Below are 25,066 nucleotides of genomic sequence, written 5' to 3' on the forward strand. Positions count from 1 at the left end.
GGGCTGGGGGCAGAACCAGTGATGGGGGGAAATGAAGGTCCCCTGCCCAGGCCGGACACCTCTGTCAGAGGCATCAGGCCTGGGCAAGGGGCAGATCCTGCGATTGGAGGGTGACGGGGGTCAACGCCTGAGTGCTCCCAGTATGTGAGAGAGGGCAGGCTGGGCTGAGGGACACTCCCCCTCCCCCACACCCAGTGCACAAATTTCGTGCACCAGGCCCCTAGTGTGTGTGTGTGTGTGTGTATATATATATATATATATATATATATATATATATATATATACCTGGAACCTCTCTGTGTGTCTCTGGCATGCCTTGTATGCTCCAGAACCTGTAAGTATAAACTTTTTTTCTTCAGAGTTTCCTGATGGTTCTACTGCAATCAGAATAAGAACCACAAAGATGGTTCCAGTCCTAACATTGGTCTGGAAAGGGGAGATGTCAGTGGGAAGCTCACTGGGGCCCAGGTGAGTACCCCCCAGCATTTCTAGCAAATAGCATTGCTATCATCGTAGGCTGAGACTGGTACACAACACTCTCTTACTTTGCTCTCACGTTCTTTCTTTCTCTACCCTTACCCGGTCAGGACAGTGCTGAGGTAAGGACTTCCTGATTACTAGCTGACCTGCCCTGCTCTTTATCCTGAAAATCTGCCAAGTTCCTGCCCAGCCTGAATGAGATGGGTGAGGTTGTGTTTCCTGGGAGTTGTGGTGGTGGACACTGCAGGGAGGGGAATTGAAATTCTGAAATAAAAATAAGGTTCCCAGGTAGCCACAATCTGACAATGGTTCCATAACCAACCTAAAAATTGGGAAAATCTCATGTGGGCCTAAGGATCTGATTTGTTTCCCATAGCTTTATCCTGGGATGGCTTCATCAATGCCCCTTACTCACAGAGCAGACTTCCAGGGGGTTGGAATCAGAGCTGCCTAATTTAGAACCTAAACTCACCTTCTGGCCAATCCCTTTCCAGTTGGTCTAGGACCATGGTCGGCAAACTGCAGCTTGCGAGCCAGATGCGGCTCTTTGGCCCCTTGAGTGTGGCTCTTCCTAAGCCTTAGGAGTACCCTAATTAAGTTAATAACAATGTACCTACCTATATAGTTTCAGTTTTAAAAATTTGGCTCTCAAAAGAAATTTCAATCGTCGTACTGTTGATATTTGGCTCTGTTGACTAATGAGTTTGCCGACCACTGGTCTAGGACAAAGCCAGCCTCTGGCAGACAGTGGATGGGAAGAGTTCTCCCCAGACTACTCTTAAATGACATGCAGGCTTTTTCAGGTTGTCCACATTTATGAGACCTTTACCGAAACGAGTCAGGAGGGCCTGTGGAAGGAGCTCTCACACCCTATGTTGGGCACAAAACTTCTACAAGAATTCAGGGGTTACAAACAGAGCTCTGGGTTATAACAGCCTCTCCCCTTATCTTTCTCTTCCCTTCTGAAAAGAACTTCATTTCCTGTCTCTTTAAAGTTAAGCCCTTTGAGGACCCCAAAGTTTGACATGTTCCCTGGACTAAAGCTGAATTATGAGCCAGTTAAAGAATTTCCTGCCATGGCCAGTGTTCTAGGTGGTTAGAGCATCGGCCCATGCACCGAAGTGTCTAGGGTTCAATTCCCAGTCAAGGGCATGTACCTGGGTTTCAGGTTCATTCCTCACCCCAGTCAGGGCTTATGTAGGAGGCAACCAATTGATGTGTCTCTCTCACACTGATGTCTCTCTTTCTCCCTATCTATCTATCTATCTATCTATCTTTCCTCCCCATCCCTCCCTCCCTTCATTCTCTCTAAAAATCAGTGGAAAAAATATCCTCCAGTGAGGATTATCAACAACAAAGAATTTCCTAAGGTAACTGAGGATCCTTACAGATTTGCTGAAGAAATTAACATAATTTTCCAGACCTACCAGCCTGGGTTTTCTAATTCACATCAGCTAGTTCATATGCTAGTTGGTGAAGGCCTGACTTAGCATTGGATGAGGCTTGCCCAATGGGAAGATTCCAAACAGATTTTTTAAAAAACAAATTCTGATTTTTGAGGAAAATGCTAGAAAAGTCACTTGAGATCTCTACTGAGCAATTTCAGAAGCCTTTCCAAAGCCTGTTGATCAGGACAAAATTCAGACCTGCTCACAAAAGTCTGACAGACCTATTATAATCAACTTCATATTTAAAAAAAAAAATTCTGGTGTTCCTCCAGATGTGGATTCTACTCAAGTAGCCTTTAACTCTGCGTTTATTAATGGGCTGAACTGAGACTTTCCCCTTTTAGTTAAAAGAACCAGGCTGGAATGGGAAACCATGTCCACTCTAGATTGGGTTCATTTGGTAAATAAGCTTGCTTGTACCCTAGATGAGCCACCAGAAGTAAGACCACGAAGATTTTTAATTTTCAGCCCTGGCAAATGAAGCCCCCTCTACAAAACCCAAAGTCTCCTTGCTTCTGCTGGTATTGCAAAGAGTCAGCATACTGGAAAAGAGGCTGTCACAGGTTAAGCACTTCAGGAGGCCTCAGCCCCTTAGCCAGCCTTCCCAAGGCCTTCCTCGTCCCAATGGTGGGGCCCCGAGGAACTACAGGGGCTCCCCCAGATCCCCCTCTTCACCGGCTCAGAGAAACTCTTCTCCAGGTTGGGAAGAATCTCTGTTCCCTGGACACCAGAGCTCCACTCAGTGTTAACCCCGCTGCGATAAAGCGGGCCCTGCTCCAGGTGATACACAGTCCAGATAGTGGGGACTTCAAACACCTCCGCAGGGTTCTGTCTCTGAACCATGCCTTTTTATTTAGGCCCTTTGAGAGGTAATTTCTTAGCCCCGTAGTGCTTCTGCCCCTATTTATTTATTAGTCTGAGACTTCCTAGAGAAGTATCATGCCAAAACTTCTTTCTCCTGACGGGGGAAAATAATCCTAAAACTTGACAGTAGCTCTCAAAATAGCCAATCAGGTGAACGAAGAGGCACCTCTTTTTCTGGCAGCACTGTAACTGGCTCTGGACCGCTGATCATTGGTTCCTACGGGACCAGCTGCCATCCTCTTTGTGGGCAAAATCTCCAACGGGTACTTGCAAAACTCGCAGCGCACCGCCTCGTAAGATCAAATAGATCCCTCGAAACCCCTTCCCAGATTACTCAATCCCCCATCAGTCAAGGGGTCCTTCGAGGTATGTAGCCCATAATAGACTACAGAGCTCAAGGCCCTCGTCCCTCCACTCTTACCTATGAGAAACCCAAGGCCGAGGATGGAGGTTTGTGCAGGACCAGGGCCTCTGAGCAATAAACAGCCTTGTTATCCCTCCACACCCCGTGTTCCTAGCCCTCACACACTACGAGCTTGTTCCCAGCTGGAAACAAATTCTTCACGTAATTGATTTATGCAGTGCATTATTTAACATTCCAGGGATGGAGCTAGCCAATACCTTCCTGCCGTCACTGGGGAAGGGAAACAGTGCACCTGGACCGTAATCCTTCAGGATTCTGCTGAGAGCCCTTCCTATTTCTCACAAATCTTGAGGCTGGTTTGGACGATGTAACTTTCTCTCAAGGTTTTCCTTTGTTGCAATCCGCCCGTGATTTGTTTCTCTCTCTTCCTCCCAGGTCTTCTCACAGCAAGATAGCATCTACCTTTCAGAATGTGTAGCCTTAAAGGAAAGAAACACTCTAAAGAAAAATCAGCTTGTCTGAACCCAGATTCCATGTGTGGGGCATCTGATATCAGAACAAGGATTGCAGCGGGACCCTAGCAGGCTTCCTGGTCCTAAAGTTCCCGGGGCCCAACCCTAAACAGCATCTGTGAGGCTTTCTTGGGCTACTGCGAAACGGAATCCCAAATCCCTGTCTTGTAGCAAACACCTCTGTATGTTTTACTAAATAATGACAGTCCCAACCCAATTCTATGGGGACGACATGGCCTTTTAAGCCTCACAGGAGAGTTTAATGGACCTGTCTGCTCTTGGATATCCCAGAAACATGGGCACCACGATAGGCGCATAGGGTATTATAGGCAGCAACCGGGCCCTGTGGCTCGGGATAGCTCCCTTGCTGGAGCCGTTACTGCCACAGCTCTTTTGGTTAAGACCACAAAGGAAATTGTTTTGGGATCCCCTTTAACCATCTCTGCACCCCATGCCCTAAGAGCCCGCCTGGATTCTCACCACAACAAGCACCTTTCAGTGAGTCACTTCCCTCCTACGAAGCCCGTCAGAGAGGTAGGGGGAGGGAGAGAGAGGTAGAAACATCAATGATAAGAGAGAATCATTGATCGGCTGCCTCCTGCAGGCCTCACACTGGGGATCGCGCCTGCAACCTGGGCATGTGCACTGACCAGGAATCGCACCGTGACCTCCTGGTTCATAGATTGACTCTCCTCACATGACACGAAGCTCCTCACCACTTCTTAACGCTGAAGAACCACCCCCGTAACGATCTGCAGGAGACTCCCCTGGGTAATGCTGATTTCTCCTGGTTCAGGGTGGTGCATATTTGAAGGGTAAAATGGGAGTAGACTTTTGAATTCATGCATGCACCTAAAGAGGTGCCGTCACCGAACCCTGACCAGAACTGCACACAGAAGCATTTTGGCATCTGAAGGACACAGTTTTCCCCAAACCAGCAGCCCAGGCCTGCACAACCTTGTCTTACTATTGCTTCTTACTTTCGTTCCCTTTGTCTTTCTTAGAAGGAAAATGCCCTGGTCCACATTTCCCAATCTATTGTGAAAGGGGAAACCTCTCCAGTTGCTGGATCTGTCATCAAGAGCTTCAATCTGTCCAAGACAATAATGACCCCTTATTTCACTACTTGCAGGTTTGAGCTCCTGGTTTGGAATCGTACAGACTAAGTTTGTTACGTTGTTTTTAATTTGGCTCTATGTTCTTCTTGTTGTTCAGCTCTGCGCCTGTTGCTTGTGGAGCCTACACAGGAGCAGTTCCAGTCCACGCACCTTCCCTCCAACGTTAGCCGCATCACCCAGAAGAGATCTTTCCGAGTATTGAGGGACAAAAGGCCGCTGAAATGAGAGGATGTGACCGCTGATCAGCAATGCTTTCAGAGAAAGATTCTATCAAAAGGGGAAACATCCAGATTTATGGTAGAGATCGTAACCGAGACAGGAATCCAGAGGGCCTGTGGGCGGCGCTCTCACCCCCTGTGTGGGTCATGAAAACCTTACTGAACAGCCCTGAGTTTACACCGGAGCTCTGTGGCTGTGACAGCTCTCTCTCCTTATGTTCCTGGCTCACCCTGTCTGTACATATGGGGTTGCAATGTAGATCTGTTCTCTAATTCTTGGAATTGCTGAGGTGAACCCTGCCGCGGACACCCAGCAGGTTAGAGAGGCAGCTGAGCACCCCGAGGCAGCCTGCAGTAAACCCAGAAACACTACTAGGAGTTAAGGTGGTGCTCCTTGACGAGACATCAGGACAGACAGCGGCGAAGGGCAAGAAGAACTGAAAGACATGAAGCTTTGGGAAAACTGATCATCTCTATAGCAAGACAAGCAGTGATGACAAATCAGGCCTTTGGGGGGAGGGGCCGGTCAGATAGAAATGCTTTTAAAATGAGCATTAATTGAATTTTTATCACTAGAAGTTCCAAGGCAGCGGTTCTCAAACTTGAACAAGAACCAGAATCGCATGGCAGGCTTGCTAAAGCACCAACTGCAAAGGCCCCAACCCAGAACTCCTGGTGCAGTGAGTGGGAGAGGCCTGAACACCTGTATTAGTAGCAATTTTTTAGGTGATACTGATGCTGCAGTCTGGGGACCACACGTTTGGTGTGGGACCCTCTTGTGGGGTCGTCATCACATCGTTAATCTAAACATTATGTGATGCATGACTGTGTACAGAAACTCTTCTGCAGAGATGATTTTAAAGGTAAATTCATCTGTGAGCAATGGGCAGCTCCTAATGCATTTCCTTAGAGACCAATTCTTGAGAAGAGTGTAAGTTTCCTGTCAAATTCTTTAATGGAAACCTAGGCATCAGCATGGTATCATTCCTGTATTTTTATCCATAGAGTTCTATCAGGATGAAACTCCCCAAAGTCCATATTTGAAGCAGAAAAACACAGACAAAGCTGCTGAAGTTTCTGTTGAGGTGAGGTGAAGGTGGAGTAATTCTGCAAGTGTTTCCTTTCCTCCCATCTTCAGAATCCCCGGAGGCCTTTCCTGGGTTCTGGGACTCCGCCCGACACTTAGAGCTCCAGCTTGCACAGGCCACAAAGGTAAAAGGCCCTCTATGCAAAATACAGGTTTGTCAGCCAGGCAAGGAGGTCAGCAGAGCAGCCTACTGCAAACTCCAATGGATGGTCCATGTATCTGTGCTAAAAATGAGGAGTCTAGGAATCAGACAAGAAAACACTTTTGTAAAGAAATTTTATTGCATAATTATTGTATACAATAAACATAGGAAAGGATTTTTTTAATGAAAATTTCACATCATTTTCAAAAGTTTTAAATTGTTTGAGAAAAAGTTATTACAAAGCTATCTAAGGCAAAAAGAATATCTATCCTTCTGAACCAATGGTAATCCACTGTATTCTGTATTTAAAGCAAGACATTTTCAATTCCGTTAACCTGGAGAGGCTTTTAAATTACTATGTTATTTGCATTAAGAATGTAAATGCATCTAAGAAGTGCAAAGTTAAAACACATAGAAATGTTCTCTAATACGATATATACTGCTGCTTTCTTCAGAGCTGTTCTGCATGATTGTCTGGACATACTTTGTACACACGGCAGAAGTCTGCGTCTCCTAATGGCACAGCCAGGACCGGGGCAGAGAGGGAAAGTCCCCGCATTTCCTATGCTAAATGGCATAACTCCCACAGATCACATACACCTCGCCATATTGACTCAGTTCATTGCACTCCATATCCTGCAAAAATAAATCCAGTGCTCGACAGCTGACATTATTGCTCACTGACATTTTAGTAATATATTTCCTTAACATAAGACAGAAATATACTGAAATTTGATACCACTTAAACTCAAAAGCAATCTGGAATCAAATCACATGCATACACCCCACTTTTTTTTTTCGATGGATGCTACATTTTTCTTAAAGTTGATGCTGGGAAATGTGGTAGAATAAAAACTGGCTTCCCGTGAAACAAAGACTAAGGATTAGAAACAGAGTTTTTTGAGGGAAATGTTAAGCCCTACAGTAAAAATGAAGGAACAGTAAGAACCCAGAGTCCCCGGGGAGAGGAAAGAAGCCCCTCGTTTATCTTCCTTGTCTAGCCCAACACTGTGGCTCGTGTCCAAGGGACCCCGGGGCAGGCCACCGCACCTAACTCGGGGGATGTGAGAAGTGCTGCGTGGACCCCCAAAGGACAGACTCACACAGTGGCAGGAAATGTCTGGGGAGACCCACTACTTTGGCCGACTCCACATGGGCTCGTTGGGTCACTGGATAATGTTGGGGCTCCCTCTGTGAGGTTGGGAACAGCTTCTAAGACTGTCTAGATGCTGAGGCTTCAATGATCTTAAATTTTATATCTCATGTCGACAGGGGAGTGAAACCTGCAAATTCCCCCAGCGACCCTGGCCTGAGGGGAAACACCTGGCAGTGAGGGGAGCCGGGATTGCGAAGCTGAGGCCTCAAGGACCAGGAGCCACACCAAGACGTCAGGGCCTCCCCAGGATGCCGGTGGAGACATAGAAGAATGTAGACGTGACCACACTGACATCTCGATTTGTCACAACTTTTCATTTTAATTTCTCATTTTTTCTCTAAAACTGTCAGGTGTCCCTCTATCTTATTTTTGTCGTGGTGCATATAAGAAAAGATGTCAATTTTCATGTTTTCAAAGATTTACAAAAATAATATTTTTCCAAAAACTACATTTCAGGATTAGTGTTCAAGGCTACAGGGACAAAATAGATTAGCCATAAAAGCTGTACCTGCACACCCGGTGGCGGCGACACCAACTTGTATCGGCACGGCTCACCTCCGTGCACAACAACAGCCATCCCACCAGCCTACATGTTCTACAGCAGCTGAGTGGGGCTCCTCCGAGTAAAAGCAGCCACGCTGCTACAAAGAAAACATTTCTGGCTCTTAGCCCAACTGCTTCCATACCAATCAGCTAAGTCAGCCTCCTCTCTATGCTTCTTTCCATTTCAAATGCCTGGGTTTCAGCCTCATGGGCTATTAGAACCAGATCAGTTTAATTTCACCACACTGATCTTCACTGTGTGGCAAGATAGTAATGCTGCCCTGAGAGTGTCAATTATTTTACAAATGTTGTATGTCTCGGTTTATACATGAAGAGGAGGCACACAACAGATCAGTGTCAAGGGTGAGACTCAACTCCTGGCTATTCCTATGTTAACTCCCGCCCTCTCTCCAGAGTTCACCTGAACCTGTGCACAGAGTCCCTCCCTTTGGGTGCTGTTGGCTACGCGCAGGACCCCCGTCAGCTCTTCCGCAGAATACTGGCTACTTGGGCCCCAGGACGTGCTCTTTGGTCTCCTCTGCTCTCTCGTTTCTGCTGCCTGGCGAGTGCTTGTTCCCGACACTGCAGGTTGCACAGTGGAGTTCACCGGCATGCCCTTCCAGGCCCAGCTGGCATTAGGTGTGCAGGACGGACTTCTACAGGGCCAGGGCAGGTGTTCTCCTTTGTGAACTCTGGGCAAAACGGGGCTCCGCGTTTCACAGTTGTCGTACATTCCAAAGTTTTCAATGGAAAATAAAATAAAGGCCTCACCGTGAGGTAATGTTTACTTCTCTGCCACAACGCTCCTTGCGCCCCCTCAGATCTGGCAACAATTTAACATAAGGAAAGACTTTAGACCTTCACACCCTTTTAGTGAGAATAAACGACCTCAGCTCAAACAGTCCACAAAGCTAAGAAGTCTCGGGAGACATCACTCCGTCCTTATCTGTGCAATGCCGGGCCATGTGTCTCACAGGTCTCCCCCTGCTCCTGCACCCGGCTCCGTCCCTGCAGCGCCCACCGGGAGCTCTCCAAGCACTGCTGCCTCTGACGTCGGGGGAAACAAATCTCAGAAGGAGCTATGACTATGTGGTGAGGAAAATTATGTCCAATGGTACTGAAGTGGCTTGTGAAGAAGTTTCCCAAAGCTGTCTCGACTCGCTAAAGTTATAAACAGTTCCGGATCTAGTCAATAGCAAAATACATTGGTGGCTAGGGCCTCTGTTTAAGCAAAAGAAGAAATATATCAATAGCACAAAACTGCCCCTGTATTTTTTTTTTTTTTTTGGAAAAAAATATATCTAAGATAGACAATTCTGAATTCTGTTAATAAGCTGTGCATTAAGTACACTTGTCTCCCTCGCGGCCCCGGGCTCTACAGCTCCGCCTTGTCCGCCTGGGCAGGACTGCCGGCCCCATGACCCCCGGAGGCGGCGCTCTCTGCAGGTGCGAAAGACAAGGAGGCCGAGTTGATGCAGTATCTTTTGCCGGTTGGACGGGGCCCGTCATCAAAAATGTGCCCAAGGTGAGCACCGCACTGAAAGAGAAGAGCAACATGTAAGGGAAGAGCGTGGACAAAGCAGGCTTTGAGAGGAACGCGCATTGAGCAGTTTAAATGGATGGCCAGCCTGTAGAGGAACGATGGAAACCATCGCGGATGATTTCTAATCCGCCTGTCAATAGCTGCAAAGATGGTTTCTGGCAGGCTCTGCACCACATGCTGAGAAGAAAAAACACTAGAATTGTGCATATCAGAAATCATTTAGGAGCCACTGTATTTTTTGATCTGTGAAGTCTCTCAGCCAGCTGAAAAATGACTGCAGTAATTTTATGAATTGAGTTGACCCTTGATCTCCTCTTGTAAGAAACATGGCAGAATAAAATCTCTCCCCCCCTGGCATTACTTTTGGCTTTGGATGGGTGGGTTTCAGATATGCAGAAGTCCACTGTAAAAGATACTGTTTAACTGGCCGTGACGGAGGTGATGTTTGCCTTCATGGGCAGTAAAACTTAACATCAGAGAAGCACGGGATGTTCTCAGAACCCAGCAAAGCAATGACGAGGCTCAATGCATTTGTCCCGGGCGCCAGGACTGCAAGTGTGGCGAATGCAAACGTCGCCAGCCCGCACAGTCTCGTTTCCTGGCTTCCCATAGGTGGAGTGCCATGCTGGCTTCTTTGCTCGCATGAACTGCATTATTATGTGAAGAAGGAATAAGCTATTTAGCTCAAATCCATGCTACTGACCCTCCAAAAGGCTGGGGAAGGAGAAGAGGCACAGAATCCAGACAGAGATGGGAGGGAAGGTTGATTTTGATGGTGTTTAAGGGAAACTCAGTCCAGAGAAAATGTCTCAAAAAAAGGCTGGCTCACTGAGTGAAGCTTTGCACTGCTGGCCCTGACGCTGAGTCTGACTCCAGGAGACCACAATATAGGCCACACTCAGACCTTTGTCAGCAGGGACGGGGGTGAAGGCTACGGAGACCTTAGTGCACCGCAAACAGGCTGTGAAAACACATCATTTATCATGTAACAAAGAAACCAAAGCCTGGGGCAAATGACTTCCATTCATTCATTTGATAAATCTATATGGAGCGTCTGCTGAAGTAAACTAGTTGCCCGATGAAGAAATCTCAGATACAGGACGATCCTTGGCCTCATGGAGCTTACATTCCAGCGGGAGAGACAGACAATCCAGACCCAAAGAAACGGTCAAGTGTGGCCGTGGAAATAAAGGCGAAGGAGAAAAAACAGTGATATGAAGTGTCAGGTTTGAGGGCTGCCATTTTAGGTGTGGTGGTCAGGAGTGGCTTTCCTGGGGCGACTTTGGTATAAGAACACGAAGTCAAGGAGTGGCTATGTAGGGGAGGGCATTTCCAACATATGGAAGAGACTTAGGGAAGAACTTGAGAGAAAAGGCATATAGGTGATTTATTCACTCTTCTCACGGCTTGTTTGTTGTGTAAAACACTTATAAATTGCAGAAAAAGAGAGGAAGAATTGACAAGGGAATAAGGCTAAGATACCAAATGGAGATGGTGCTCATTACACTAGAAAGAACTAGAATCTCAGTTTTCCCATCAAAAGTGCTAAGTTCAATTCCTGAGGGTTCTCTAGTTATTAATAAACAGCACAAAGACCAAGTTGGTCTCTGTGGCACTTCCATGTGAAAGTGCATTCTTATTTTACTGCCAGCACACTGCGTCAGCTTGTTAAAGAACTAAAAATGAACCCTGATTTGATCTATTGCCTGGAAAATATGAAACAGGCCTACAAAACAAATCTTGCATTATTTGACCACATTCTATGCAGGTTTAGGTAATATCAAGGCTGACAGCTCAGATTGCTTTTCCTTTCTATAAACAATTGAGGCCAAATTTTCAGGCATCAGCAGCTAAGATGCTCCGGTAAAAAATCCATGTGCTTCCCCAGTGGACACAGGAAAACACCTATTTCTGCTGCCAGAACAGTCAGCGTGCAGGCAGCAGGAGCCAGTGCCCTCGGTGGCCGTGGGAGCACAATTACGGATCTCACACGCCGCGCGGCGCTTTGATCACCTGGCATCTGAGAGGTGGACTTTTCACATAAAAGCCTCAGATAGGTTTTTATTTTTTTAATGAGTGAATACAGCTATCTGGGCAAAATAAACGATATTGCCTTTATTAATCATCTCCTGGACATATTTAGAAAACAGTTCTATTTACCTTCCTCCAGAAATAAAGCACCATCGGGACTGGCTTGAAGCCTTTGGGAGTATTTGTAGGGTCCTCATTTCCCAAATCATTTGTCAAAATTCCAGATTAGGGTAATTTAATCTGCTGAACTGAGCTGGTTACTGGCCTGCAGTTTCATTTGCCAAATCTGGAACTAGGCTTTTGGTTAAACAGAAAGGAAAACACAGATTCTAGATGTCCCTAGACGTCCCAGGCAAAAGACACGGGGGGGGGGGGGGGGGCTAGGAAGAGCAATTACATCATCTGCAAACGCCTATAATGGGTTGGGGAGGGGTAAGAAATCCTCGGCAAAGGTGTGAAAATGGACCGATGGCATCCCCGTGCTTGCCACCGGGTATTCTGCAAGAGTCACACTGAGCTCCGATCACTGAGAAAGGAGCAACATGTCCAAGCACAGCAAGGTGTCCATTTGTTATCTGTGCCACCACACGCCCATCCACCCCCACTGCCTGCAAAGCAGAGAGGCCATTTGTAAGAGGGAAGCCTAAGCACACAGGGCCCTGTCTGTGTCCCCCCAGGCACATGCAATCTCACATAAAAGACGCTGCCGGGTTTCTTTTAAAAGTGCGCAAGCCCTGAAGGCTCCTCCCCGAGAGCGCACATGGAGACCATTCTTTCCAGCTCCTACCCCTGGCCGAAGCCGAGATGATGAATGGAAGTTGTCAGTGATGCGTTGTTTCTTTAGCCGCCTGCAAGGTCTGCCTCCCTGGCCCCAGCCAACTGGCAATGTGTTGGGATCTCTCTGCACACCTGGTTGTAACTGAAACAAACTAGTTGCCCGATGAAGAAATCTCAGAAACCTGCTGTTAATGATTTATTTCAGGGTAGAATCTTTGGTGTGCTTTTTGAAGGTTGTTTTAAAATGATTATGGATTTCTGTATTTTATAAGTAAAATACAAACCATCACTCTTCTAGCTCCCATTCTGAAGAAACAGGAGGTAATTGTTCAAGAGGAAACTTTTAAAAATTCCCACAGGAATCCTTTATCACCTAAGCCTCCCACTCAGAAAAGCTGGCAACTAGGGAACCTGGAGAGAACCCAGGGAAAGGACTTCCCTCCCCCCCCAAGAAAAGTGATTGAGCATCAATTTTAACAGAACTCCTTAAAGTCTGACTGCAGTTCCCACTCGTGTGCAATAAGAAACACGAGCAGTGCGCGCCACATCGCTGCATACTTCCGCACTGATGTATTTCCAACTGTCCTGGAGGGTTTTCTCCCAGCTATTCCTAGGATGTTTGGGGCCTTATTATTGTCATCTTCTCTTACATGTTTGATCTACAAGATGAAGTAGTTTCAAAGCGGTGCTTTTACACTTGGGCACATGGGGCAGGATGGGAAGGAGAAAAGAGTTGTAAGAAGAAAGGCAATTTACTATGCCAGTAGTATCCTGCTTGCCCCGCCGTTATTGAAGACACTTGTGTGTAAGGAGGGCTCTTTTCCTCTGTGCTTACGAGAGTAATCTTTTGCCAAGGAAATGACTGTAAAGTCACCAGTTTAGCATTATGATTGTACTGAAAGATCAAGAAAAAGAGAGATGGGCTGTGCGTCTGCAAGCCCATGGTAACACATGGGCATCTTTAATCATCAGCAATATATGGATTGTCATCTGCAAAAGATTAATAAGGTTTGGGGTTTTACCAAAAACTGCTTAACTTTTGAAAAATACTTTGCATTGGTGGATATTTACCTTTCCGTTGATTTGGAGTTAGGAGAAATTAATAATGATCTGAAACAAACTGGGGGGGGGGGGATGGGGGGGGCTCTACCATAGATTCAAGCAGTAAAAGCAACAGTCACAAACTCCAACTTGGGTAAACTCAGGGTCCTGATGGTTTCCTTAAAGATCATTACAAACAGTTCTTTGATTCACTGGTCTCCCACTTGTTTCAGATGTAGAATTTTAATCTAAAGAAGGAAGCCTTTCCAGGAGGGCCTTACTTCTCTGAACTACAGCAGAAACCCTGCAAATCTTACCTCTGCACTAAATTTAAACTCCTGGCAAAAACTGATTAACAGGCTGGGGTTGGAGGATTAGGGAGAAGCGGTCAGACAATTACTCCTAGTGGTCAGTGCACTGGAATAGAAGCAGTGTGCTTTATCATTAACTGGAAACTGTAAAGTAAAATTAAGGAAAAATTTTTATAACTGAAAATTGTTAGGAAATTCCTATAGCCAGCAATAAGATGCATATGCCCACCCAAAGTGAGCAAATTTAAGACAAAGATCCTCTTTGGAAGAGCTAACTGGAATAAAACTCCTCAATTCAGTAGGTAGAATAGTCAAAGAAAACAAGTGTGGTTGCCACAGAAATCAGAACGTAACAGTGTCTCCTATTCCCCCAACAGGAACCCTGGTGATGTTTTCCAGGCTGTCAACCTAAGATCCAGCAGTGAGCCAGGCTTCGCACACAGCAATCCTTATAGGAGGGCCTGACTGCAATGTTCCTTTGAAAAATGAGGATAGTGCTGAATTGAACGTAACTTTCTCAATAAAATTGTACTAAAATATTGTTACCTAAGAAGTCACTAGACACATGGGAAAACATACAATGTAGTATAAAGAGGTGGTAGGTTACGGCTCCCAACATGTTTGCAATTTCTACCCAAGTATGAGGCCTAATTCACTGCATGGTGTGATCCATATCACAATTTAAAAAAAAAAAAATCCTAAGTATTACAGGAAGAATTAGGGACCAGCCCTGGCTGGATGGCTCAGTTGGTTGGAGAGTCGTCCCGTACACTAAAAGGTTGCAAGTTTGATCCCCAGTTGGGGTAGGTACAGGAGGCAACCAATTGATGTTTCTCTCTCACATCAATGTTTCTCTCTCTCTTTCTCTCTCTCTCTCTCTCTCTCTCTCTCTCTCTCTCTCTCTCTCTCCTGTCCTCTCTCTAAAGCATGTCCTCAATGAAGATAAAAAAAAAAAAAAAAAGAATCAGGAACCAACAGAACAAAAAAAAAAAAATCGCATATTGCCAGGCAGGCATGTTGAGTTTACCAGTTTCATCATGGAAGCTCAGGTCATTTGTATAAGTTGGCGGTAAAAGGGTCTTCATGTTTAGATACTGCACCTTTACTACAAGGAAAGAAGTAGTTCTCATAATAGGTCCAACTGAGCCTGTCTATGAGATGCTCCAAGCCTCTAAGAGTCTCTAACATCGATGCAATTCAGTCCAGAGAAAGAACAAGACATGTGAATTCAAAAATGTAACAAGATATTTAGAAAGAGGAGTTTCCCACACCCTGTCATATCAAAAAGGAAACAAAACAAAACAAAAGAATGGGAGAGGTTGGGAGTAGGAGGAGAGACTACATAAACTGAAAGAACTGAAGGCAAAAGAAGATAAACTGATAATGAAAACTCATGTTGAACATGAGAAACTGGGAAGTAAAATACAAGTGGTTACTCTGGTATGGAAACCATTAAAGCAGTTTTGGTGTGTGTGTTTTTCAAGTCAAGATAAAAAGGACGAATGAAAAAATTGGAAAAAAGAAAACTAAAGGGAAATGTAAAAAAGAAAAATAAACTTGTGTGAAACACAAATTAAAAGACAAAGAACTGGATGTGAAAGGCACCGGCACCCTTTAATTCAGGAAGCTCACACTCCACCTGGGTGACAGGTGGCCCCTCCTCTGTTCACATGGGGAAGGATCCAGAAAACATTTTGGGGGTTGGAACCCCATTATTTTCTACATGGAACTTACTTTGCAAACCATGTGTTTTTACACATGCCTTAGAGCAGTGGTTCTCAACCTTCCTAATGCTGTGACCCTTTAATACAGTTCCTCATGTTGTGGTGACCTCCAATTCCATTGTTACAAATTGAACATAATTAAAGCATGGTGATTAATCACAAAACAATATGTAATTATATATGTGTTTTCTGATGGTCTTAGGCGACCCCTGTGAAAGGGTCATTCGACCTCCAAAGGGGTTGCGACCCACAGGTTGAGAACCTCTGCCTTAGAGAAACAAATTTCCTTCCCTCTTCTCTTTAAACTTAAAACTTTCTTCCCCTCCCCGCCCCATTAGCCCCTTTTAGGCCCCCTCTCAACCCTTCTCCCCGAGGCCTTCACCACCCTATTTTCTGTGTCCATGGGTTATGCTTATATGCATGCAAGTTCTTTGGTTGATCTCTTCCCAATGCCTACCCTTCTCCACCTTCCCTCCAAGATTCTGCAGTCTGTTCCATGCTTCTATGTCTCTGGATATATTTTGTTCATCAGTTTATTTTGTTCATTAGATTCTACATATGAGAGCGATCATGTAATACTTGTCTTTCTCTGGCTTATTTTGCTTTAAACTTAAGCTTTCATTTAAGAAGGGTCAAACACATTTATTTGTTTGTTTGTTTGTGTTTTAAGCATTTTTATTGATTTCAGAGAGAAAGGGGGAGGGACAGAGATAGAAACATCAATGATGAGAGAGAATCATTGATCAGCTGCCTCCTGCACGCCCCCTACTGGGATCGAGCCTGCAACCCAGGCATGTGCCCCGGACTGGAATCGAACCTGGGGGACCCTTTAGTCCGAAGGCCCACACTCTATCCACTGAGCTAGCGCCACGTTTTAAATATGAGAAGTAAAGGCGGTGGGAAAAGAAGCTGAAAGGGAACAGGCCAGTGTTAGTTCTTCACCCAACTGTATCAGTAACCGTCACCAAGGCCTTTAACCAGAGGCTGAGAGCAACAGCTGGGTTAGCTTGACATCCTTCTATGAAGTTTGTCTAATTTTGGCAGTTTGTGAGTTTCATTTCTCTTTGGTCACCTTCATGGTCTTTTCTTTATTACTACTAGTGTTACCTCTGTGGCTGGCACAGAGAAAGAAGAAGTTTATTCCCACTGTGAATTTTAAGAATTAGTCACAAAGCCATCAGAGAGGAGGGCCTTCAGGAAAGTTATCTTATGCCTTACTTTTTTTTGTACCTTTTTTATTCAATTTTCATGTGACTCAATGTTTGAAAGTGGGCTCTAAGTGAAAAAGGAGAATAACAGTCATTTAACAGCCTTTAAGGTGAAGGAAGGAAGGAAGGGAGGGAGGGAAGGAAGGAGGGAGGGAGAAAGGAAGGAAGGGCTATTACTTTCAATAATAAAGATTTTTTTAAAATAAAAGCTATTAGCCTTACTAAGAGGCTTACTAAGTATTATGTATGTGCCTAAATTATAAATTACTATGTGCCATCCTATCAAGTTACTATTTTGTCAAATATTTTAGATTCCTGGGTAGATAGTCATAATTTGTTTTAGCAGCAGTTATAAAAATATCAATTAAAATTCAGTTGGATTCAAAACTGAACTGAATTAAACTAACTGCTGGGGGATCATAGGATTTCTTTTTCTTATTTCAATGTGACTGTTTATGGTGCATCTATCTATCTATCTATCTATCTATCTATCTATCTCTATCAATTTAAGCACCACAAAGAGCTCTGTCGCTAAGTGCCCAAAATCAATCTCAGTTCTGCCCCTTAAATCTATGTAATTTATGCAAGTGTAATTGTTCTCCTATGCCTCCATTTCCTCATCTGTAAAATGAGGAGAATGAAAATATGTACCTAATAAGGTTATTGTGAGTATTAACCAGAGGGGTTTTTATTTTTTTTTTATTAAAATATATTTTATTGATTCTTTACAAAGAGGAAGGGAGAGGGATAGAGAGCTAGAAACATCTATGAGAGAGAAACATTGATCAGCTGCCTCCTGCACACCCCCTACGGGGGATGTGCCCACAACCAAGGTACATGACCTTGACCAGAATCGAACCTGGGACCCTTCAGTCCACAGGCCGGCGCTCTATTCACTGAGCCAAACCGGTTAGGGCCAGAGGGGCTTTTAAAAATGCTGATGTTCAGGCCTTGTCCCAACCAATTAAGTTAGAATCTCAGGAGGTGAGACGAGCTTCACAAAGTCCCACTCTCTTGCTTAGAGAAACTCTCTTGCATCATACTTGAGAAACAAGACTGAACTGAAATGTGACTGGAAAATAAGAAGTCTGCTTTTCAAAGGAGAGAGTAGCTCTCATATTTGAAGACAGTAAACTTGCCAACCTTATTTTTTTTAAAAATGAAGACAGAAATTCATCAGATGGTTAGGGTCAAACCAATCTCCCTCCCCACTTGGTAGTAAATATGCCACCTACTCCCTAAAACTCTTGTGCCTGATGGAGGGGGTTAAAGGGCAGGTAGAAGAATTTTGAGGGAGGCCCATGTGGCAATCACTTTGCTATTACAGCTGCCTGACTGTGCCCCCTTTACCTTTGATATATGCAACAGACATCCCCCAACGAAATACTCAGTAGTATCAATGAATTTCAGTGCCACAATACTCAGACTTTCCATTACACTTAAAGCAGATAAGAACAGGACTCCCTACTGCAGAATAGCATGTGTGGTTGCTCTCACTTGGTGTGCAAGAAGGTTCTAGCTACCTCTCTAGTTTCAAGCATCAGATATCCACATATTCAAGTCTTTTGACTGGGATGACAGGTTAACTATTTTTGCCTCCTCATTTGCTCTCTTGGAGCCAGCAGAGCAAATGTGGTAAGAGCAGAGTAAAAGGAACAAATTAGAACATCCTTGGATATGAGGATCAGTCTATATTCTTGGAGAAGCAGGGAAGAAATTACCATAGCCCGTGTTCCCACTCTGCACTCACAAGCCTACCATTGAATTTCCTCTTCCTACAGCCAGTCTCCGCCCTCCCTCCTCACACCCACCCAAAGAAAGCTGTTTATGGGGTCTCTGTTCACTGTGTTTAGATCATTACCATTAGAGGTAAGATGACTGAACAATGAGTGCACAGAACCAACCCCAGGGAGAGGAGGACCTAAACATCAGATGACATAAGGCCACGGAATGAAGTCTTCATATGTCCTAAGAATGGCCCATTCTTTACTCTATTGAGTCCACTGACAATGATTTTTCCTACCATGATTTTGTCTAATAATGTTGAAGCCAATAACTGGCATATAATTAGACTTGCTAAACACATGCAGACAGGTACCCTTAAGATTCACAGAGACTTCGCTGTGGTCGTCTGCTCCTTTTGAGACAGTCATTCACTGGGCTTTGTTGCTGTATTTAGCAAAGCTAGGCATCTTGGGAGTGTGTGCAATGCAGAATGGGCCCTGGGTTTCAGGGGAGGGAGGGAACTGACCTGAGAGCAGCTCGTCTCCACCCTGTGCATCCCGTAGGAAAAGTCATCGGTGAGTGTGATTGCTTCAGAGCTGATCACATCGTGGAATGAAGGCCAACCTGGGGCAGAGCCGGCACAAGACCCAAACCAGAGAGAGGAGAGAAACAAAGACTTGGGTTAGAACGCAAGAATCGTGTTTACGTTTTTCAACTTGGAAAAAAAAAAAAGTTAAAAGTTGATGGCTAATATATTTTGCAAGAGTGCAACTCAATTTTAAGAGGATCCTTTTCCTCCCACTCAGATGACAGTTGAATTGGCATTTTTCTGTTTCCTGAGACATTCTTAGACCATCTAGTAGTTTTCCAGAGCATCCCTGGACTTATTAAGCTCTCCCTCACCATTTTCTCCTCTCTCATTTACCTTCAGGGTCACTGGGCAAGGCTCTGAAGCACTATGAGCCTTACAATGTGCCATTTTCCAACACACAATCCAATGGGTCTGGATGTTGACTTTTCAACTATCCACGCTTCTTTAGGAAATATGCTTTTTCATCACTTAGTTTGGATGGTTAAAATACAAAAAAAGGAAGACTTAATTTTCTGGGATGGGGATACCTGGAAAGCTCTGCTTCTATCTATTTGGGGGGCAGGAGGCTTGCTCATTGCTCATTTCATAGGAGAAAGTCATAGAACAGTGTTCTTCAGCATTTCTGTGTAGCACCTTCTCTCAAATAGCATCTTGTTCCAGTTTTCATTTATTCTAATGACTTTTAAAATATGCACACAGCTTTAAGAAACTCAATGGTAAATGAACCATAAGATTGTACAAATGTTTATGAGTGTAAAGTCAGGTTTTATGTTCAGTACTTATGGACCATAAGATTATACAAATGTTTATGAGTGTAAAGTCAGGTTTTATGTTCAGTACTTATGGGCATGTTTTTACATGTTTCCAGAAAATATGTCGGGAGTTACTGAGCTGAAGCCTGCGTCCCCAAAATGATGAAAGAGGGGCAATGTTGCTGAATTGCTGGTGCAATTTTTTTTTTCTTTTTCAGAAGCCAAATTTATTCCTACAGAAAGGAGGAAACTTTTTAAAAACCTATTGAAAGAAAACAGAATGCAAACTTTAACAATATGATTTCCAGTTTCAAACAAAACAAATTAGCTCAGGCCAAAATGTTATAAGAAACTCCCTTCCAAGCTCCCCATCCCCCACAACACAACAATATAGCTTTCATAGTCAGCGCTAGATTTAACCCCGAGACTGTGAACACTTTCTAGTTCCTTGACTGAGTACAAGATTACTGCAAATCACCAGGAAAAGTTTACCCTTCTACTTATAACATTCCCCTAAATTTAATTATGCTAAGACACACCAGCATCCTCTAGAAAACTCAATTTTCCCTATTGTCTAAATTCTGGGGAGAATCTGAACATATTTCACATAGGTGAAAGTATTTGGTTTATAACGATTACTTGACACATTTAGGTGTTCTCTGTTCAGTGACTGAAGTGCCAATAGCTAGTAAAGAGGAATTCAATGGTGATGCCTGAGGACATTGAAAAAAAATTTATTTATGAAAAGAGAGAGAACATTCTGTATTTTGTAACCTCCCATGTCATAATTCATTTGATTGCAGTCTATGACAACTAATATTATGAGGGGACATAACTGATTCAACAGAAAACAGGTAAAGAATTAGGAGTGCTGTTTTGATTTTAGTTTAGCATAAAGCTGCCTCTACACCGCCCCCGCCCCCGCCACATACATTTTCCTATTTCTACAACTAAAAATAGGTACAGAAATATATATATATTTCTCATACTACCCTGAATCATATATAACTCGTCTTGTTCTGCTCATCTCATTGTATTTGTGATGTGTTTGCATGCCCTCCTCCCTGACGCAGTGGTGAGCACTCTAAAGGGAGAGTCTGACTCATCAACAGCTGAAATGTTTATTAACTTGATTTCCAATGAGCCTTAAACAAAAAAAAATGAGATGAATAATTATGCTACCTCACAGAGATTCACAGGAGAGAGAAAATATAATCATATTCCTTTATTGACCAACTAGATCAAGAAATACCAACACCAGTTTCTCACTGGAGTATGCAACTTGGCTCAATCATTATAATGAAGCCTCTCTATGTAGGTGAAATAGGCTTATTATTTATTTAGAATGTTAAAAACAGGAAGATCATTTAGGTCACTCACCTACAGCATTTGGGGGGAGGGAGGAGAACAGAAGGATAAGTTATTCGCCAATGTTACACAGCAGTAGTGCCAGGGCCAAAACTAGAATATGGGTATTCTGACTTCAGTGCAGGGCTCTCTCCTGATCCACCTTCTTTCTCAGCGCAAGGCTGAGCTCATTAATTTGAACTCTAGCAGGAAGGAGGTGGCAGTTTTTAAGAAATATGTTTAAGGCTGTGTCTGGATTAGTTGGTGAGTTACACTGTTACACTTAGGAGCTTCGAGGTAGATGCAGATAATGCATCCAAAACAATACTGATTTTCTCACCTTCTAATGACCAAACTGTTCAAAGGGCAAGTCCAAGAGTAATGATGTAAATGATGCAATGGAGGTTGGGACATGGATAAGCTTCAAATCATTTATCTAGAACCACCACACAGACTTAAAAGTTCACCCTTAGGCAATACTGTTGAGAAAACTGCCCATTCTATTTGGGGTTTCTTAATACTAATTCTTTCCTAACAATTGTGAATCATCGCTGACTAAAGATTTTGGGCAGGGAAGTAAACTGCTTTCCAATGAGCTAGTAAACCATACAGCTATACATTTTGTAACCATGAATTAAATATTTATAGAATTTTCCAGAAGACTATATTCAAGAACAGAATAGAGGTTCTCAAAAGAATTCAATGTTTCCAGGAAAACTGTCGGCACTTGAATTATTTGTTGCTTACCATTGCGTTATTTAAACATCATAAGAGTCTCTTAAAAATATAGCACATTTCGAAACTCCTTCAAATTCAGAGTGTCCCTTTTCACCATATTAGTAACGTAGTTTTCAAGATGGAATATTCAACCTGCCACCCCAATCTTACTTAGTAGAGATTGACAAGGGAAACCATGCTGAGGACTATAACCCGAAGTGATGAAATGAACACATTTCAAAAGAGTATCCTGGTCAACTTCACCAATGAGGTTAATGCAAGAGAATGCTGAGTTCTTCTGCTAGGTCTCTCAAGAAAGCACAGCTCTATAGAAAGGGAATCCATCAGAAAGGTAAGTCCTTACTGACAATCAAACTAAGAAGGCCCTTCATGCAGGAATAAAGTGTCTCATGGCGGAGAAGCCACGTGATGACAGCACTTTGAAAGCGGAATTCCCTCATCATGTGAAAATATTTAAAGGAGGAACTCTTCACTGCGGTAAAAATCCTCAAAGGAAACCCTGCCCCCACTCCTACTAATAAGGAAAGTGCTTCAAAGGATGATAGGCAAAGACTGAAGCAATCTGGGTCTTGTTGAGAAAACTATCTTGAGCAAAGGGGGGCGGTGTTTATGTCAGTTCTGACATTAAAGAAAGATCATCCATCCTCCTTTCTTTAGGATTTCCCTTTTGGTCTTCTCATCTAACAAAACATTATTAGTTTTGGATGCATTCCATGCACTTTTTTAAAATAAAAGCCGATTGAAAACCTGTATAAACAGTTGGCTCATCCCACCCCCAACACATCCCTTTGTTTCTACTAGATGAGACTGGCTTTGGGCATATTACATTATAAACTGTATTTTTAAAGATATTAACCTATTATTATCAAGAATATCTTATATTCAACAAATAGCTTCCCCCCTCGAAGAATTCTCATCTCTGGAGACAAATAAATACAAGTACTTCAACTAAAGCAGACACGCAGGAATATGGCAGTTCTGCTGAAATTTTATCCAACCATCAGGCCAAATCAATATGCAGACATAACAATACTGCTGGTAAAATGTGAAACAAATCCAAACTATATGCATTTGCATCTCATATGTATGAGCAAGTGATCCAGTTAGTTATAACACTAGATTCCGGGTGCTTGCTAACATCTACACTAGAATGATTTTTTTAATTGCAGTAGAAAGAAGCATTCTCTCTCACTCATAATGTGGCGTAATTCAAGCTGTTCTGAGTCTGCTTGAGCCCAGAGTTGAATAATGACACAGCTCTCCACAAGTAGTGTTCTATTGACAATTTTTAAAAATATATTCTTATTGATGTCAGAGAGGAAGTGAGAGGAAGAGAGAGATAGAAACATCAGTGATGAGAGAGAATCACTGATTGGCTGTCTCCTGCATCCCCCCCACTGGCGACCAAGCCCACATTCCAGGCATGTACCCTCGACCAGAACTGAACCTAGGATCCTTCAGTCTGCAGGCTGACGCTCTATCCACTGAGCCAAACTGGCTAGGGCAGACAATTTTTAAATGTTTCACTCCAACTGCCTCCTGAGAAAAACTTCGTCAACTCTCTAGCCCAACTTTTTCCTATTTCCTTTCAAAAAAATCTTTGAACTTGTTAAAACCAGCAACAGATTATAAACAAGTTGAAACCAATTCCATCTGTACCATGTCTAGAAAATGTGGCCCTGGTTCTCCTACCTTGATTTACCAAGGATTGCTATCCATACACCTTCATTTCTCCTACATCTCCTAAACCCCCAAATAAAAACTTAGAAACCTCAGGAAGTTGGTTACATGAACCATCAGAACACAGCAGAAAGAACCCAAGACCAAAGAATTCATTGAATTGAAATGTGATTACAAATATTTTATCATCTTCAAATGCAAAATAAGCTTGAGCACAGTAAATCCCACTCAGGCCTGGGTGATGGTTTAACACGGAGGGCACACATTTCAGTATGGTTTTGATTAGACTTGCTGGAGATTTGCAGATCTATATTTTTATGTGTATACCAATTCTCACAGCTCTATAATTCCACGACCATATTTCAAAATGTGTAGTTTTTCGTTTCTATGAAGCCAGAATGTGTTAATCTCACACAATTCACCTTATTAACTACCTCAAGCCAAATAATAAAACTCTCTATGAAGAACTCCTGCTAAAATAATTTTTTGAAGCTTAGAGCCCTGATTCTTAACCAATTATTCTCTTCAAGCATAACTTTTATCTCATCTTTTAAAGGATGCTTCTCTATTCCCCCTCAAAGACACAAAAGTTTAAGTAGTAATCAACCAAATACATACATGTAATAGAAAATCATATACTGCAAATAACTCAGTGAATTCTTCCCTTCCAATTCTCCCTACCCCTGCAGACAATGATGTTAACAGGTTTTTTATTTCTTTAAAAATATGTTTATGTGCCCTAACTGGTTTGGCTCAGTGGATAAAGCATCGGCCTGCGGACTCAAGGGTCCCAGGTTCGATTCCAGTCAAAGGCATGTACCTTGTTTTCGGGCACATCCCCAGTAGGGGGTGTGCGGGAGGCAACTGATCAATGTTTCTCTCTCATCGATGTTGCTAACTCTCTATCCTTATCCCTTCCTCTCTGTAAAAAATCAATAAAATATATTTTTAAAAAATATGTTTATGCTGCTCTCTTCATGCCTTCATTTTAAACCTGTACTGTCCAATACAGCCACATGTCCCAATTTAAATTTAAATTAATTAAAATTAAATAAAATTACATTTCCAGTTCTCAATGGTTACATGTATGTGGTGGCTCCTTTCTTGCACAACACAGATGCCGATACAGAATGTGTCTATTATCATTTCCACAGACACAGAAACTGCCACTATTGGACAATACTGCTATAACATTATAAACTGATTCCCTCTTTTGAACAATGAAGATTTAGAATTCATATAGTGTATCTCAAAAAAATGTGTACACATTTTAACAGCTGATAACTCACTTAATTTTCACTCTTTTTCTGGTTTAACTGATTTGAAATAATGGGTGAAGCCAGACTAAGCTTTGAACAAAGAAATTTATCCTAAAGTGCCACTAGACTTTATTTTATGGGGGTACATAAAAGATAAAGTTGACGGTTTTCAATGAATTAAGGGCACACATATATCAAGCGATATGATTCCTGATTTATGCAATTCCATTGCTTTGCACAATCAGCAGTGCCTGGACCAGAACAGTCATCAGTTTGAGAACAGGCATTGACAAAAATAACTATTCATTTCTGTAGATTCTTTTAAATTTTGAAAATGAACTGTATGTTAATAAACACTGACTTTATAATCATCCAAAGTGTGTGTATATTTTGTGGACACCCAGTA

At 43.2% G+C, this 25,066-nt stretch overlaps 1 protein-coding gene across 4 annotated transcripts in view; it reads right to left on the reverse strand.

The window, feature by feature from the left end:
• Nucleotides 1–7,038: 7,038 nt before the first annotated feature.
• MSRB3 (methionine sulfoxide reductase B3) overlaps nucleotides 7,039–25,066 on the reverse strand; it is a gene marked incomplete at its 5' end in the record, with an annotated part of 176,056 nt that continues 158,028 nt past the window's right edge. For all 4 annotated transcript variants that reach the window (XM_081082304.1, XM_081082303.1, XM_081082306.1 and 1 more), the window contains 2 exons: nucleotides 7,039–9,469; nucleotides 18,819–18,916. In XM_081082304.1, coding sequence (XP_080938430.1) covers nucleotides 9,308–9,469; nucleotides 18,819–18,916 — 260 coding nt within the window. In that variant the 3' untranslated portion in view covers nucleotides 7,039–9,307. The remainder of the gene's footprint in view (nucleotides 9,470–18,818; nucleotides 18,917–25,066) is intronic.

The sequence above is a fragment of the Myotis nattereri genome (assembly GCF_964212035.1).
Source record: "Myotis nattereri genome assembly, chromosome: 2".
NCBI lineage: Eukaryota > Metazoa > Chordata > Mammalia > Chiroptera > Vespertilionidae > Myotis > Myotis nattereri.